Source organism: Amblyomma maculatum, chromosome 3, assembly GCF_055883805.1.
Source record: "Amblyomma maculatum isolate TAMU_Amacu chromosome 3, ASM5588380v1, whole genome shotgun sequence".
Classification (NCBI taxonomy): Eukaryota; Metazoa; Arthropoda; class Arachnida; order Ixodida; family Ixodidae; genus Amblyomma; species Amblyomma maculatum.
Window position 1 is genome coordinate 185,647,546 of NC_139346.1, and position 16,311 is coordinate 185,663,856.

The 16,311-nt window shown below is 46.9% G+C and overlaps 1 protein-coding gene across 3 annotated transcripts in view; it reads right to left on the bottom strand.

Annotated features, from left to right (window-relative positions):
* The window catches only part of LOC146197160 (uncharacterized), a 160,892-nt gene that overhangs the window by 17,491 nt on the left and 127,090 nt on the right, over positions 1-16,311 (bottom strand). For 2 of the 3 annotated variants that reach the window (XM_084598935.1, XM_084598934.1), the window contains exons 4-5: positions 11,189-11,265; positions 9,723-9,886 (exon numbers count right to left, since the gene is read on the bottom strand). In XM_084598935.1, coding sequence (XP_084455061.1) covers positions 9,723-9,886; positions 11,189-11,265 — 241 coding nt within the window. The remainder of the gene's footprint in view (positions 1-9,722; positions 9,887-11,188; positions 11,266-16,311) is intronic. The other variant, XM_084598936.1, reaches the window with a different exon arrangement.

A 16,311-nucleotide genomic window follows, 5' to 3' on the forward strand; every position in this document is an offset into this window, starting at 1 on the left:
CACAATCGAATAATTAAACGATCGAATAATTATACAGTATAGTATATTAAATTCTGTGAAAACCGCAAGGCGGATTCGGTATACGACGCAAGAATTAATATAAAAAGTCGCATAAATTTTCGCGGTTTTCAGCGTCAAAACAATTTGCTTCCACCTCTTAATGACTTAATTCCACTCGGGTAATTGCTTCGATCTTAATGTCGCAGCAAGCTACCCAACACGGAAGAAATCGCCTATGCATGATATCTTCGCTGACCTATTTATATATGCCTCTCATATTCCGATGTAATTCGGCAGCGTCGCTTATTCATTTAAAGTGAAGAAACCTCTGTTTCTAAAGATTCCCCTCATCCCTATTTTGGGATGGCAGAGTTTATACAGGTGGGATGAGTACGTGAAACGGGAAAGTTATTTCCCGCACGAGGGTAAGTTTATCTTTGCTTCACGTCGGTTCACTTGAAATGGCATTTAGTAGATCATGCCTTGTGAGTGCAGAGAGAAGAAGCGTAATACCGAGAGAGAGAGAGAGAGAGAGAGAGAGAGAGAGAGAGAGAGAGAGAGAGAGAGAGAGGGGAACTGTGTTTTCGTGTATACCACCTACAAAGAGTAAGTAACCATTTGCTCCAGCACAGTAGGAACATGCTGCATTTTCCCATTGACTACTCCTGCATGCTGCAGCGAATAGCCACTTTTCGATTCAAAGAACTTCCACTTATGAATATATATCGGGTGTTTCAACGAAGGTGAACCATAATTTTCAAATATAGGTTTTTGAAGTGTTTAGATAGCTTGAATGCCATTGAAATAGCACTGTCGACTGACATCAAAAAACAGGTGAATCACGCGCTAAGTGGTAAGTTGATTACGTTTATAGTAGTTTACTTTTCAACAATTAAACTTGGATGCTTGAGGGTATTCCTAATTTGAGATATGTAGCCGGCCGTTAGAAATACTCGTTACTTTTTTTTTTTAATTCCGAAAACACGCGCTTTCACTCGGCGTTAATTGTGCCTCGACGAATTGCGACATCAGTCACTACACTTTACTGCTTGTAGCACCTGTAAGGAGGCCTCTAGCTCTTTCTGTCTTGATCTTGTATTGGTTGTAGCAGCGGCGAGCAGTGCAGCACACATAGTGCACGGTAGATAACGTGGCACGTGGGTTGGAGACTGACGTGCAGTGATTGACGTCGAAAAGGGTGCGCGGTGGCGAAATTCGTCCGACCATGCCACAGAGCAGAGGGAATACGCGTTCGCAAAATTTTAATAAGTGATATTGCTATTACTAACGGCTGGCTACAGCCTACAAATATCCGGTTACATTCAAGCATCCAAGTATAAAAATTAAAAATTAAAATATTAGAATTCAGTTAGCCAGCTACACATGCAGTAAGCAATATTCGCTTCCTGTCTAAATGTGAGCCAGCACTAGTATTGCAGAACCGATGAAGTCATATCGATATATCTGAAAGCTGTTTTTAAATATTCCGGTTCACTTTCGCTGCGCTGGAACACCCGGTGTATACTTTATATATATATATATATATATATATATATATATATATATATATATATATATATATATATATATATATATATATATATATATATATATATATATATATGTGTGTGTGTGTGTGTGTGTGTGTGTGTGTGTGTGTGTGTGTGTGTGCGTGCGCGTGTGTGTGTGTGTGTGTGTGTGCGTGTGTGTGTGCGTGCGTGCGTGCGTGTGCGTTGTCGTGACGCTGGGACTAAGTTGACCCGGCCTTCACTTGGTAGCGTGCAGAGACTCGGGGTTGAAGAAGGACTGAATCTTCGAAGTTGGTGAAATATGTACAAGCAGGTTTACTGGCACTTTGAGAAAACGTATTTACAAGAATATTTACATAAAAAAGAAGGGTACATCAGCAAAATGACAAGCGTTAAGAGTTCATAGCGAGAAGCGACTGGATGAGCCGTTTACCCAGGGCCCAGAGCGACATTTCGTGCTCTGCAGCGTCCTTAAAACCCCCTATGTCCAGCCCCTCTCTGAAGATGCTGACCAACCAAATCCAGGGCACGCCCCTCAGGTATCGGCATCCAATCGAACACATCACTGCACTGATGGTCTGAAGCACTGACTGGTTCGGCATTCATTCGTTGGGCGTGATCACTTGTTGGCGGGAAAAGCTTGGGAACGGCGAGGAGAGGAGGCACATTTCTATTCTTCAGCAAAGAAACCACAGGCTGGTTCTGACAAGGGGTTTTACTTCTCAGAAACCCGAGTGCACGTGGCGCCGCATAGGGCTCCCAACATGGTCCCTTTTCGACAATTGCAAATCTTTCCTGCATTCCCGGGAAATCACTTAATGGCCGTATGAGTCATGCTCCTTTCTTGTCCTGCACGTCAGCGGACATGTCACTCTGTCGTCTCCTTTGGATAGGAGGCATTCATCACTGGAGGATAGCACTTCTCGACTGGAAGGGTGAACAAAAGAAAGAAAGCACTTCCTGCTATTTCCCTCAGGGGGACGTTTCTTTGTGTTTTTCCAGACGTTCTCTTGACAAGGTCAATTTGGCATTTGCAGGTTGTCCACAAAGCAAAACATGCTTACAAAACAGGATTCCTGGAAACAGGCTCACTTAGAGCCATTGGACCATCACCACATATTCACAAAACTTATCCATGCCCACAGGCGAACAATAGAGCGCGCAATTGCGGATGCTTGGTCGTAACAGCCTCCTCCCCCGCCAGAAGAGTCTCGGAGGGCAGCAGTCCCAGCTGCTGCATGAAGAGACGACTTAATGGCCTGCACGTGAACGCTTGAAGCTCGCTGTTGCTTGTCGCGTTGTCTTGATTGTTGTAGGCCAAATTGCACGAGCTGTCTGAAACTCAACCACATGTCGAAGCAAGCACTCGGCTCCCGTCTGAAGAGACCAGGTTAAAAGAAAACTGCCATTGTTGTTCGAGAAAAGCCCACTCTCAAGACGTTCAGGACCCACGTATTCCTAGAAAACCAAACGTGCTGCTTTACATAGTCACACATATACAAGCGCACGAAAAAAAAAAACCTGATTATCAATTTGGATACATGGTGAGGAACATCTCGGACCGCTTAGAAAGAGCGGCTAAGCGCGTCCGCATTCCCATTTAACTTCCCCTTTTTGTATCTTATTTCAAAATTGTACTGCTGTAAAATCAAGCTCCACCTAAGAAGGCGACTGTTCTTCGATGTCGCAGTTTGCAGCCAAGCCAGGGGACAATGGTCCGTCTCTACGGTGAATTTGGCCCCTCCAAGATAGCACTGCAATTTTTGAATGGCCCATACAATGCAAGCGCACTCTTTCTCTGACGCGCAATAAGCCCTCTCTCTAGAACTCAGTTTTCTGCTCAAGTAGAGCACGGGGTGCTCATTACCGTCGTCATCTCTCTGGCAGAGAACAGCACCTAACCCTCGATCACTGGCATCACACTGGACCGTGAATTCTCGGTCATAGTCTGGAGCTCGCAATACCGGACGGCTAATCTGCACAGCCTTCAGGTTTACGAAGGAGGCTTCCTTTTGTTCGTCCCAGACTACATTTGTCGGTTCTGTCTTGCGGAGAGCGTCGGTCAGAGGGCTAGCCAAAGCTGAATAGTTAGGGATGTAGTGATTGTAGTATCCCGTCAGACCCAGGAATGCTCGAATTTCCGTCTTCGTGCTCGGCCGCGGGTACTCTGCTACCGCAGAAATCTTAATCTCGCTGGGTTTCCTGAAACCCTGACCTACATTGTGACCCAAGTAGTCCACGGTCGCCCTTGCCAGGCAACATTTCTCGGCCTTTACGGTTAGTCCAGCTTGACGCAAAAGGCTCAGTACAGCTCTTAGATGTACCATATGGTCCGCCCATGAGTCGGAAAAAACCGCAATGTCGTCTAAATAAGGCACCGCGAATGTTTCACACCCCTTTGAAACCCTATCCATGAGTCGGGAAAAACAAAATGGAGCATTTTTGAGCCCGAAACTCATCATTGTTGGCTGGTAGCTGCCCGTCGGAGTGACGAAAGCCGCGTATCTGCTGGCGCGTTCAGTGAGCGGTACTTGCCAGTATCCTCGAGTAAGGTCCAGCGTAGTCACATATGCCGCTCTACTGACCTGTTCTACTCTCTCCTCAATATTCGGAATAGGATACACTTGATCCCTGGTGAGAGAATTTATCTTTCGGTAGTCTACCACAGGCCTAGGGTCTTTACCTGGAGCTTCTACTAAGATCATAGGCGAAGCATAATCGCTTTCCGAGGGTTTTATTACTCCCAATTCCAGCATGCGAGTTACTTCCCTATCCAGAATTTCTCTTTGCCTTGGAGAAAATCGGTAGCACCTTGATCGCACTGGCACGTCTGAAGTCAGCTCAATATCGTGCTCAGTCAAATCAGTTCTGCCTGGCCTGTCCACGAAGCAGGCCTCAAACTCTGTTATTATCTCGCCCAGATCGGACAGCTGGGATTTCTTTAGTTCTCCTCTCTGCTCCGTCTTTTTGAGAAGCTCCTGAGCGTTGCTTCCTTTTCCGCTGAGGCAAATCAAGTTGTCCCCCATCTCCTCGGGAAGGTTTAACGTTAGATTTACCACGGCTTCCCTCTGCACATAAGGCTTCATAAGATTGCAATGATAAATGCGCACTTCTTTACGCCTACCGGGAATTTTCACTGCGTAGTTAGTGTTAGAAAGCTTTGCAACGACTTTATCAGGTCCTTCCCACTGTACTTCGAGCTTATTACTGAGATCATTGGCTTGCTCCATAGCTAAGTCCTCTCGGGTTCCACTTAGAAGTCTCGTGAGATTACTAGACACTGGCGGCAAGAGGTTACTCTCAAGAACGTCCTCATTCCGCGTCTCATCAAGCTCACTTTCAAGTTGACATATCTGAGATGCCTCGCTCTCAAAGTTTTCTGACCTGCTATCTTCCGCATTTACCACTGTTTTAACTGCCGTTTCCTCCGCTGTGGATTTTTCTGGAATGAGCAGTGTAGCTAGTTCTCGCGCCTTTGAACGTGTTAAGGCTTGCACAACTCTGTCTCCGAAAAGGATGCCCCTCTTTCGCAGCAGCATGTCCGATTTGTTGGAGAACAAATACGGATAGCACTTAGGAAGCTTTCCTGAAACGGCAGCCTCGGTTGTTAATTCGCCGAAAGGGCCCTCGATGACCACGTTCGCGATCGGCAAGCACACACTCTGTTCCTCCACTACCTGGCGGATCCACGCACACTGTCCTGTATAGTCGGAAGGCGACACATACGCCGGATGGACAACATCCATCGTTGCGGCCGAATCGCGCAGTACCTTGCAAGGCTTCCCGTTGACTACTAGGTCATGCAGGTAGGGTTCTAAAAGCTGCATATTTTCATCGCAGTCACTGACATACGAGAAAGCAATCTTTTCTTTCCGGCAGTTGACGGCAATGTGACCCTGCTCATTACACCTAAAGCATGTGAGCGGCTTCCTAGCCTCAAGCTTATTCTTTGTGTTCTGCACGTTGGTCACTTCCCCACTTTTCTCACTGCCGTCCTTTCTAGGGAATTTGCCTGAAGAAACCTTCATTTCTTCGTTTCCAACTCTAGCAAAGTGCCTTTCCTGACGGTTTTTCACACTGAACTTGGGATTGCGGGGCCTATCCACTGCTGGGTTGCTTAATTGTCGGCGCGAAGCATACTCCTCAATAAGTTCGGCAGCTTCAGTTGCCGACTTGATTTCGCCTCGGTCCTGTAACCAATTTCTTTCTTTTTCTGGGAGGCAGTTATAAAACTGCTCCAAAAGAATTCGCTCGACTACAGCGTCCCTATCACTGTAGGAATCAGTGCTCTTTAGCCACTCGCCCAAATTAACTCTTAAATTGTACAGGAATTCAGGGTAACTCTCGTCCCTGGACTTAGTAGCTTTCCGAAAACGTTGTCTGAACGCCTCGGCGCTAAGCCTATACTTTTTCAGAAGGCAAGCCTTGACCTTCTCGTAGTTGTCCGCGTCCTCCTTGCTAAGCCGCGCGACAACCTCCGCTGCCTCGCAGGGCAGAACCGTCAATAATCTCTGAGACCAAGTGTCTCGCTGGAAGGACAGTTTTTCGCAGGTTCGCTCAAAGTTAGCCAGATACAGACCGATATCCCCTGATATCACATATGGCTGCATGTACTTTGACATCTTGAAATCTGCCTCCTTGTTGAGACGAGGTACCGCTAGCTGGGGACAATCGCCCGACCTCTTGCTCAACTCTAGTTCTAATTTCCGGAGCTCAATGTCTAGCTTTTTTTCCTCTCTTTCCCTCTCACGTTCGCGCTCCTTTTCCTCTTTTTCCCGCTCCTTTTCCTCTTTTTCCCGCTCTTTCTGCTGTCTGAGCTGCTCCTTTTTTTGGGCGATGAGGTTCCATGCTTCACTGAGCTCCTCATCATCGGTTCCCAAATCTGTGAATGCCTTTATAATCAAAGGTTTTCGTGCCAAACCACTTGTATCAATTCCCAATTCCTCACACAATTGCAACAGTTCCGGTTTCTGCAGCTTTTGTAGGTCCATGATCGCTCCGAGTGTCGGCTACTTCCAAAACAACAGTGCAAACTACCAAACCTAAAGGCGTTTCAACACTTTTTACCAGTTCTTAAAATCTAACCCTGTTCTAGAACCTGGTCCACATCAGAAGAAAAGCCAAGCACTCACCCACACATGCGATCGATGTTCCGAGCTGCTTTCTTGTTGGCCGATTGTTGCGCCTGCTTGTTGCTTGAGATGCCACCTCCGATCACAAGGTGTTGTGGCTTGTAGCTTCAGATCCACCTCCAATCACCAGATGTTGTGGCTTGTAGATTCAGATCCCACCGCTGCTACCAGTTGTCGTGACGCTGGGACTAAGTTGACCCGGCCTTCACTTGGTAGCGTGCAGAGACTCGGGGTTGAAGAAGGACTGAATCTTCGAAGTTGGTGAAATATGTACAAGCAGGTTTACTGGCACTTTGAGAAAACGTATTTACAAGAATATTTACATGAAAAAGAAGGGTACATCAGCAAAATGACAAGCGTTAAGAGTTCATAGCGAGAAGCGACTGGATGAGCCGTTTACCCAGGGCCCAGAGCGACATTTCGTGCTCTGCAGCGTCCTTAAAACCCCCTATGTCCAGCCCCTCTCTGAAGATGCTGACCAACCAAATCCAGGGCACGCCCCTCAGGTATCGGCATCCAATCGAACACATCACTGCACTGATGGTCTGAAGCACTGACTGGTTCGGCATTCATTCGTTGGGCGTGATCACTTGTTGGCGGGAAAAGCTTGGGAACGGCGAGGAGAGGAGGTACATTTCTATTCTTCAGCAAAGAAACCACAGGCTGGTTCTGACAAGGGGTTTTACTTCTCAGAAACCCGAGTGCACGTGGCGCCGCATAGGGCTCCCAACATGGTCCCTTTTCGACAATTGCAAATCTTTCCTGCATTCCCGGGAAATCACTTAATGGCCGTATGAGTCATGCTCCTTTCTTGTCCTGCACGTCAGCGGACATGTCACTCTGTCGTCTCCTTTGGATAGGAGGCATTCATCACTGGAGGATAGCACTTCTCGACTGGAAGGGTGAACAAAAGAAAGAAAGCACTTCCTGCTATTTCCCTCAGGGGGACGTTTCTTTGTGTTTTTCCAGACGTTCTCTTGACAAGGTCAATTTGGCATTTGCAGGTTGTCCACAAAGCAAAACATGCTTACAAAACAGGATTCCTGGAAACAGGCTCACTTAGAGCCATTGGACCATCACCACATATTCACAAAACTTATCCATGCCCACAGGCGAACAATAGAGCGCGCAATTGCGGATGCTTGGTCGTAACAGCGTGCGTGCGTGTGCGTGTGTGCGTGCGTGCGTGCGCGTGCGTGCGTGCGTGCGTGCGTGTGTGTGTGTGTGTGTGTGTGTGTGTGTGTGTGTGTGTGTGTGTGTGCGTGTGCGTGTGCGTGTGTGTGTGTGTGTGTGTGTGTGTGTGTGTGTGTGTGTGTGTGTGTGTGTGTGTGTGTGTGTGTGTGTGTGTGTGTGTGTGTGTGTGTGTGTGTGTGTGTGTGTGTACGATACGTCCGATTGTCCTCTCTTTCGAGGACTCTGACCAGTCTCGCCGTACATGTATCTTTTACAGCCATGTTGGCTGCCTGCACGACCGAAACTGAGAAAAAGGAGCTATAACTGCGCCATTAATCTTCGCAGCGAAAATTGGGGAGTAATTGTTGCTCTTTGAGAGACTAATAGCTTTTTCAACGCAGTTAGGTCCCCGAAGGAGTGATCCGCTTAGTATTTTTATTCTTTCTTCCTGAGTTATTGTGTAAAGTAAATACCAAGCTGTAATATGGGTCCTCCGGCACTGCGCAGCACGCAAAGAAGCGATTAATAGCGTACCATCACGGCATACGCAAGCTGCAGTGACTACGCAGAAGATAAAAAAAAAAAGTGAAAATAAAGAACCTCGCCGATCTCAGCGCCTTCTATGAGGCGTGTGCATATATACGCAGTACATGCATACACGTACGGTGCTCTGCCCCTCATTACGAAGACTAACTACCCTGTTCCTCCACGGGGACACGAAATGGCACTGCGATCATGAGACCATTAAAAACGACGCGAAGTGCACAGAGATGCCCTGCCTGTGCACGGGCGCGCGATGTATGTATACGTATACGAGCCATGGCGGCCGGAGCGGCTATCACGCCCGAGTACACGTATATGGCCATGGAGAGTATTTCACAATGTCATATATACATGCCACAGGTTATATTACGGTGCTGCCGCAGCAGAAGAGTATATACATACGCAAGTATGCATGGATGCATACATGAATGCAATCACGAATTCACACACCGGCCATTACTTTTCCATACCCGCCCAATATCGCCTTCCGGATGACACCACGAACGCGCTGGTGTACGTATATGTCTGCAGGCTTCTTTCCAGGCCAGCTCTCCGCATCATTCGGGTACACATACGACTGCACTTTCATTATTGCGCCAGAAAGGGCACTAATACTGTGGGGCTCTGATGATGCAGCGAAGGGAACAGAAGGGCGGAGGAGAGACACGTGCGCACGCAGCACACCGTTATAATCTCCTGTGGTGCCCGGGTCGTATACGTGTGTGTATATGTGGAAATGAATGATTTACGCAGAGAAACTTGGTAACGACTGAACGACGTTTTGCGGCAAGTATAGATGTCATCGCGTAAGAATTGACAAGATACGGTGTAGTCGCTTTCACTGTATATATCTTATAGTATACTCTGCGGTTACAGTGCAGTCCCAGCCAAATTAACCGAGCGTTTAGAAAAGACGTATCGTCCTGTCGTAGTGAAGCCAGCCGAGGGTTGTTGAAATTCACGGTCTAGTGTGCAATATCTGTTTCGGTTTTTATAGTTGATTAATTATCCAATGCCGATTAACTAAAATTTAATATATTAACCATGATGAACAGAATGGCAATTGAAAAATTACCCATCGTGTTTGTTCAAAAACAGCCAGCTGTAATTGCACCAAGGTGCCGTTTACGACCACCTGGCGGGACGTCTCTTTTACCCCGTGCACATCCAAAGCCCCGCCAGAGTGAGCCACTCCAAAGGGAGTAATTTTTTTTTTTTTTTTGGCATGAAGGGGATGCGCGATTTTTTTTTTTTTTTTTTTTTTTGAGTTTTCCAAGAAAGACGCCAAAGGAGTAACCGGGTATTATTTTCAATTATACCTGCTCCCGCATTGTGTGTCACTCACTTTCGTGGTCTGGTGGCGGGCAGGAGCCGTTCAGGCTGCCCCTGAGGTCGTCGGCGCCACCGACGTCCAGCTGCTCGTCGTCGTCGCTCGAGTCACCGTCCTGCAGCGACCGGTTGCCAAGGGAATCTGCGCTCAGGGGGTGCGACGATGGTTCGCCAAGCCTCCTGCACGGACGCCGCCGCCTCTCTTAGCAACGTGTGACTGTTCACGGCGTAAGCAAAATCACTCTCTGAAGGCCTTAAGAGCGCATTTTCCGTGTCTGTAACGTAAACTCTCCTCTGCAGAAAGCCCAAGAAAGAGTGCATCTGCCCCTCAATTCACTCCTTCTGCGTGGTGTCACTTACAGTCATGAAAAAGGTGCGATTTCGTTTCCAGTGATATACGTCGTGCAGGCACGTATATATATATATATATATATACAACTATCCTTAAAGGTCCTGTAAAGAGTGAGTCCGCAAAAGGCGCGGTCAAAATGAGCTCCTAATACGTCCCAAATCCGATATGTTCAAAACATGTCGAACTGCATGAGAATTTCCTCACTAAGTTTCTAATTGCCAGGTGTGTACCAAGGAGTTGCTCTGACGGCAGTTGCCGCGGCCTGAAGCACTCTTTTCCTTTTTTGATTATTGAATAATAAACCACTGCCACCATCACCATACACTTCTCCAAATTGTCAAGCTCCGCCCCTCTCACTCCTTTTCACACTGCTCACATAAGGCACCTCAAGCATCCGGTTTGCGAAATGTTACCTTGGGTATAGCCCAATGAAATCAGTGTCTTGCCTAAGCGCCTCCTAACACTACATAAAAGACAATTAGGAATGCAGAGACCTGCCGACATACTGACTGAAACAACCAAAACTTACGATCACCTTGGTGCCAATATATGGGCTATTTAGTTACACTCAGGCAGATTAAATAAAATACATTATTATGCAAGCTTATTTAAACGTTACAAGTAATCAGTCAATAGAAACTCCCAAACACGCTTGAGCGAATTTTATCTGGATGCATGATCAGACAACCCACCTGAAATTTAGTGCTTTCTATACATATAGCATATTATATATAAATATTTTTTATCAATACTTCATAACATAATTTAACACTGCAGACCGAGGCCTTGTACTATAATGTCCTGTGTCTTTCAAAGTGCACTGAGTCCTTAATGGAATAACAGAATATGTAATCTTCTAATACAATATTGTAATTGGATAATTATCCCTCTCTCCACAAAGACCGCTGCGGCATTTGTAATGGGCAAGCGTGTACTGCATTAACCGGCCATTTGTTTTAGTTTTTTCTTTCCTTTTTTCTCACGTTCTGAAGGGCAGAGATCTCCATCGGAGGTCGCATCCAAAAAAGGTTGCGCATCGTAAATCCGCGCAATAGGATTTATTATAGCCGGATCTTGAGGGGGTGTATGCACGGAAGGACATCTGCCACACTGGCGTTGTGAGCACTCACTTTTTCTCTCTCTTGCCGGCACCGGTATCTCTGAAGCCCTTCGCGAACGGATTGTTGTCGATCTTCAGTTGAGTGATCTGGCGAGAGAAGGAATAAAACATATGGAGGTCACAGCAGTGAACTTCATATATATACTACACGTTCAAAAGGATGCACATTCATATTTTTACCACCTGACAACGACGCCGGCTACACCTTTTACCATAACGGAAGAAAGTCACGGAAGAGCTGACGACATATTAAGCAAGAAATATAGAACCACGGCATGTAATATAATATGCAATGATGGACAATATATGACAGACAACTGGCCAACACAGTTCATAATATATATATATATATATATATATATATATATATATATATATATATATATATATATATATATATATATATATAATGACCAGTGACATGAAAATAATGGAGTAAGCAATAAGTAAACAGCAGAGATATCAGACACAAAAAATAAAAAGACAATTTATATATGATGCGAGAAAACTGGGATAGCTAGCAGCAGATAGATATACCGTCGGTGATCATTTTGGTGATTTCTGTGTAATTAATTATTGCAGCTATGCTTTTATATACACGCGACAGGGATTTTCTGGAGGTTGGTGGAGAGTGGCGTTTTGGAGGGTAAAGGTAGTTCAAAAACTCCCCAGTGTGCGGTGGAGCTTTCGCGCTACATGCGGTGCGCCTTGGAATTCTGTTGCACATTTCCTTTTGTTCTGCTCCTATGTGGGATTCTATAGCGGGTGAACGCCTTGCGAGGGTAATTAGCGTTAGGTAGGCTCCAGCCTTGTTTACTTGGACCCGACAGCAGAGGGTCGAGTTAGGGAGTATAGTTGAGTGGACTCGACCCTATTGAGTTTACATGAACCCTACCGGACAAGAGCAGAACCGGCTCTGGACGAGCGTAGGGTGCCTCGATGCTAGACGAGCGGCGATTACGGCGGCACCTCGCGTCGAAGCGAATAACTTGCAGACGGCACCCGATTCCGGTTTTTTTCCCCGCGCATCGGTAGCATTTTTCGTACTGTTCTCCTCTCCCATTGTGCCTCGACTCAACCCGACAGCGTTTACATGCTTCCTGCGACCCATCCCCCGCGCGGGAGTTAACTGGACTCGACCCGTCGTCTTCTCGATCCGACCCGATGAGGTTTACATGAACCCGGTAACCGATTTTCGACCCGAATACTCACCTCAACCCGCTCCTGTCGGGTCCATGTAAACGTCGATTATAGTGCTCAGTTGCTGGCGGGTTGGGAAGTGAGGTGCGGTATGCAAAGTGGCTGATGGATGATGCTTGCGAAGGTGGAGGCCGCATTCATAAAGGGTAATAGTAATAATAAAACAGTGTGAAGCTTTTTAATCCCACGAACAGCACAAGTTAAAAACGTTTAAATTGGGATTAAGAGCCTACTTAGTCCATGGTGAAATTGAACGGCGGCTGGTGATTTCTTCGCTGTTAGACTCTGAGGGAGTAGTGGCTGCACATTGAGCGACTAATATGGTAGCCATAACATGGTTAATAGTCTTCAGGAACAAGCCGAACGGTAATTATTTTCGTCACTTCTTGTTCAGAATATGCATTCTTACTGAAAAGGACCTTTATATGTCAAAGCCCGCCGTGATAGCTCAGTGGTTAGGACTGCAATAATAATAATAATAATAATAATAATAATAATAATAATAATAATAATAATAATAATAATAATAATAATAATAATAATAATAATAATAATAATATGACTGCAAGATCCCGAGGAAGCGGATTTGGTCCCGACCGCAGTGGCTGCTGTTTTTCGATAGAGGTGAAACGAGCGCTTCGCCTGTGTACAGTGCAATGCCAGTGCACGCTAAATAATAACAAGTGGTCGATTCCGGAGCCCTCCACGACGGCGTCACTAAACCCCGTAAACCAAACTATGGCTTTATGTGCCAGACTGACCGTGTTTTATATGAAGTACCAGAAGTGTTACAGAACAGATATCACCTTGCCAAGTTGAATGGTCTGAATAATTTTTACCACACGAGTTCCTTTCACAAAAATACATGGAAATATGAATGCACGGGCGCTTGAGCGTTCGTCTCCAACAACATGCTGCAGTCGCAGGTGGAAATCGATCCAGCGAGTCAAAAATCCTTGTCAGGTTCAAGCCCCACGTCATTACACCAAATTGATCGTTTGGTGTAATGACATTTCATTAAACTGAGAGCGTGCACACCGCAATACCATCGCTCTTGCTGCTTTTAGTCGAAGTATTATTGCAGAAGCGCTTTCAAGTGGTATAGTTGAATACATACTGCTGTGGTTCGCATTATGTGTAAATGAACCAGGTTAACACGTCATGTAGCCGTCTATAGTAGTCCATCGCGTGTTTAGGCTTCATGACAAGCCGAGGATAAAAACTGTTCTGTGGTCCATATATTCTCGTACACGGCTCTAACAATTGCAGAACAGCGCTAAATGTCTCAGTGTGTGGCTTCGGTATTCCTTCTCTCTGTCGCGGTTTTCTTCGGGAGTGTAAGGAGACATCTACTCTCACGATGGTGCTTTTTCTAACATGTGTTTAACATATCCTGTTCCTTTCCTTCCTCGGCTTTTTTCCGAAAGCAGGAACTTGGCAGCGCACTGTATGCACAAAGACGAAGACGGCGGCCACTGTGTACACACGTTCTGTCGTAAGCACACACGTATGCGACAAACATCGGGCGTGCGTCGCAAACCGTGAACGAGCTGACACCCGTCGTGGAAGACGTGGCGGCTGTAAGGACTCACCGCGGCGCCGACCGTGTCGGCGCAGCTCGCCTGAAAAACAAGGAGTTTCAGCCATTGTTCTTCGTCCGCTTCTCACCTTAGCCGGGGACGAACAGATAATGAGCACGTGGAGTATTCTCAACGTTGTTATTCTTGGTCCTTTACGTTTTAACCTCGATCTCCTCACATGTCGCCTGCGCATATGCATGCGTATAAGCGCCAAGTTTGAACTTTCATATATGTATCAAGTTCTCAGCTTACATTATAATTCGCAACGTATCTTTGTAATGGCTATGTGACAAAAGCTAATTATATGAAGCAAGACACTCTCTTGAATCGGTCTAATGATCGGTCAATTCTCATCAGTACAACCCTATGTTGTATACCTTCGACAATTGCCTCGCAATTAAATGTAATATCAAAGAAACCTGGGCATGTAAAACAATGCATGATAGCTGACAATACAGCATGTTGAAACCTCTTGCTGCAGTTACGTAAATTTTACCTATTTAGAAGTAAAGGATTCTGTTTGTTTTGTAAAAATGTTTCACACGAAAATTGTATAACATACTTTCCCATGACTAAATGAGCTGTGATCTATAGTAGCGTTATGACCAAAAACCTGCCCCGATGCGGTGGTGCAATGTTAGGGCACTCGACTGGTGTGTCCAAGGATGTGGGACCGAATCCCGACCGTGGCGGCCGCTTTTGGATGGAGGCGAAGAGCCAGGCGTCCGTGTGCTGTGCGATGTCAGTGCACGTTAAAGAACCCCAGGTGGCCCAAACCTCCGGAGTCCTAAACTACGGCGTCTCTCATAGCTCGAGTCGCTTTGGGACGTTAGACCCCATAAACCAACCAAACCAAACCAAACTAAACCGACCTAAAACTGCCTATTTGAGAAGACGAAAATTGTGACGACATGAGGCGATTCCGATAACCAAGCATAGTAATGCGATTATTGGGCGCTTCGAAATGCGCAGAAGACGGAATCAGTCTGGCAGTATCTGTTCTGATCTCAGTTCTGAGCTATCAGTAGGGAACACATTAATTATTACTTCATCCATATCGTACAATGAACCCACGACGTGGTGAAGGTATAAAGAAAACGCTCGTCTTTTTGTGTAGTCTAGGGTGCGACCCTGCGGATGATCTGTTTATCTTTTTTTTACTCTTTTTTTCTCCAAGATTCGTGGGAGCAACGCACCCGTCAGTAAAAGCAAACAAAAGAAAACTAAGTCCCACACTCCTGGCGTGGACTCCACTAGAACGACAGAGTAATACGCTCGGGCCCAAGTCACAAAGTGCCTCCTAAAGACACCCCCTTTAAGCGGACGATTCTTTCTTTGCAATTTTCTCCTGGCCCCTGGCCCGCGAAGAACGGATCATCCGGTAAACAAGAAAGATGTAGCGACAAGCATTGCCGCTCTAAGAAAGCGCGCCTGTCACTCAAGGAAGAGTGTCACCTGCTCGTGAGGGGAGCGTGTACGTGTTTTTGTTCCTGTGGGATCCCGTGGCGATAGACTCGCTGCGCACCCACCCGGGTTCTGTGTCCGAGTTGTCACGAAAGGGGTACATGATACACTGAGGCGACGGCCGCAGTGCCGCTCCACGAGTGCCAGTAACAGCAACGGGCCACGAGGAAACGTCATGCATCTCCTTTGGAGGCCTTTGTTATTTAGGGGGCCAAGGGTGGAGGGGGATGCCTCTGTTGGGTGCTGCCAGAAAGTTACGGTGCTGGGAGGTGAAGGCAAGGGGAGGGGGGCGAAGGTAGCGGGTAGCGCTGCATTCGTAGTGCACTTGTCACCTCCCAGAAGCGACCATTCTCCGGGCGGAGCGCGAGATGCCATCCATCATGCTCGCTTGTCTCCTTCGCTTTTTCACCGGAGCGTCGTCTTTCTCCTCTGGGACTCCTGAAATCGGAGACGGTTTCTTCTCTGTTGTTCCGCTTGTTCTTCTCTTAACTGCTCCTCTTCCCACCCCCTCCCAGCTTCTACCTTCTCGGTTCCGCCAGATTGAACATCCATCTACTTGACGCGGATGAAGACGAAAACAATGGCGGGTCGCCTCCTTCCCAACGTGATGCCGATGCCGCGTGGTAAAAGCATATACGTGAACCGCGTACGACTGCGTGGTGGAGACTATGCGCACACCTGAGAAGGGAAGTCGGATTTCTTTATTTTTTCGCTCGGACACGTTGTCTTCTTCCCGTCGCGCTAGCGAACACGTGATTCGGCTCTTCTCTTCCCACCCTTGCCCGCATGCCTGTCACCCACTACCAGCACCTCGCACGCCAGGCCGTGTGGATAATGGGATTGCCTCCGTTCACCCGGAGAGGACTTCTCACGTTCCCAGCCGCCTCGC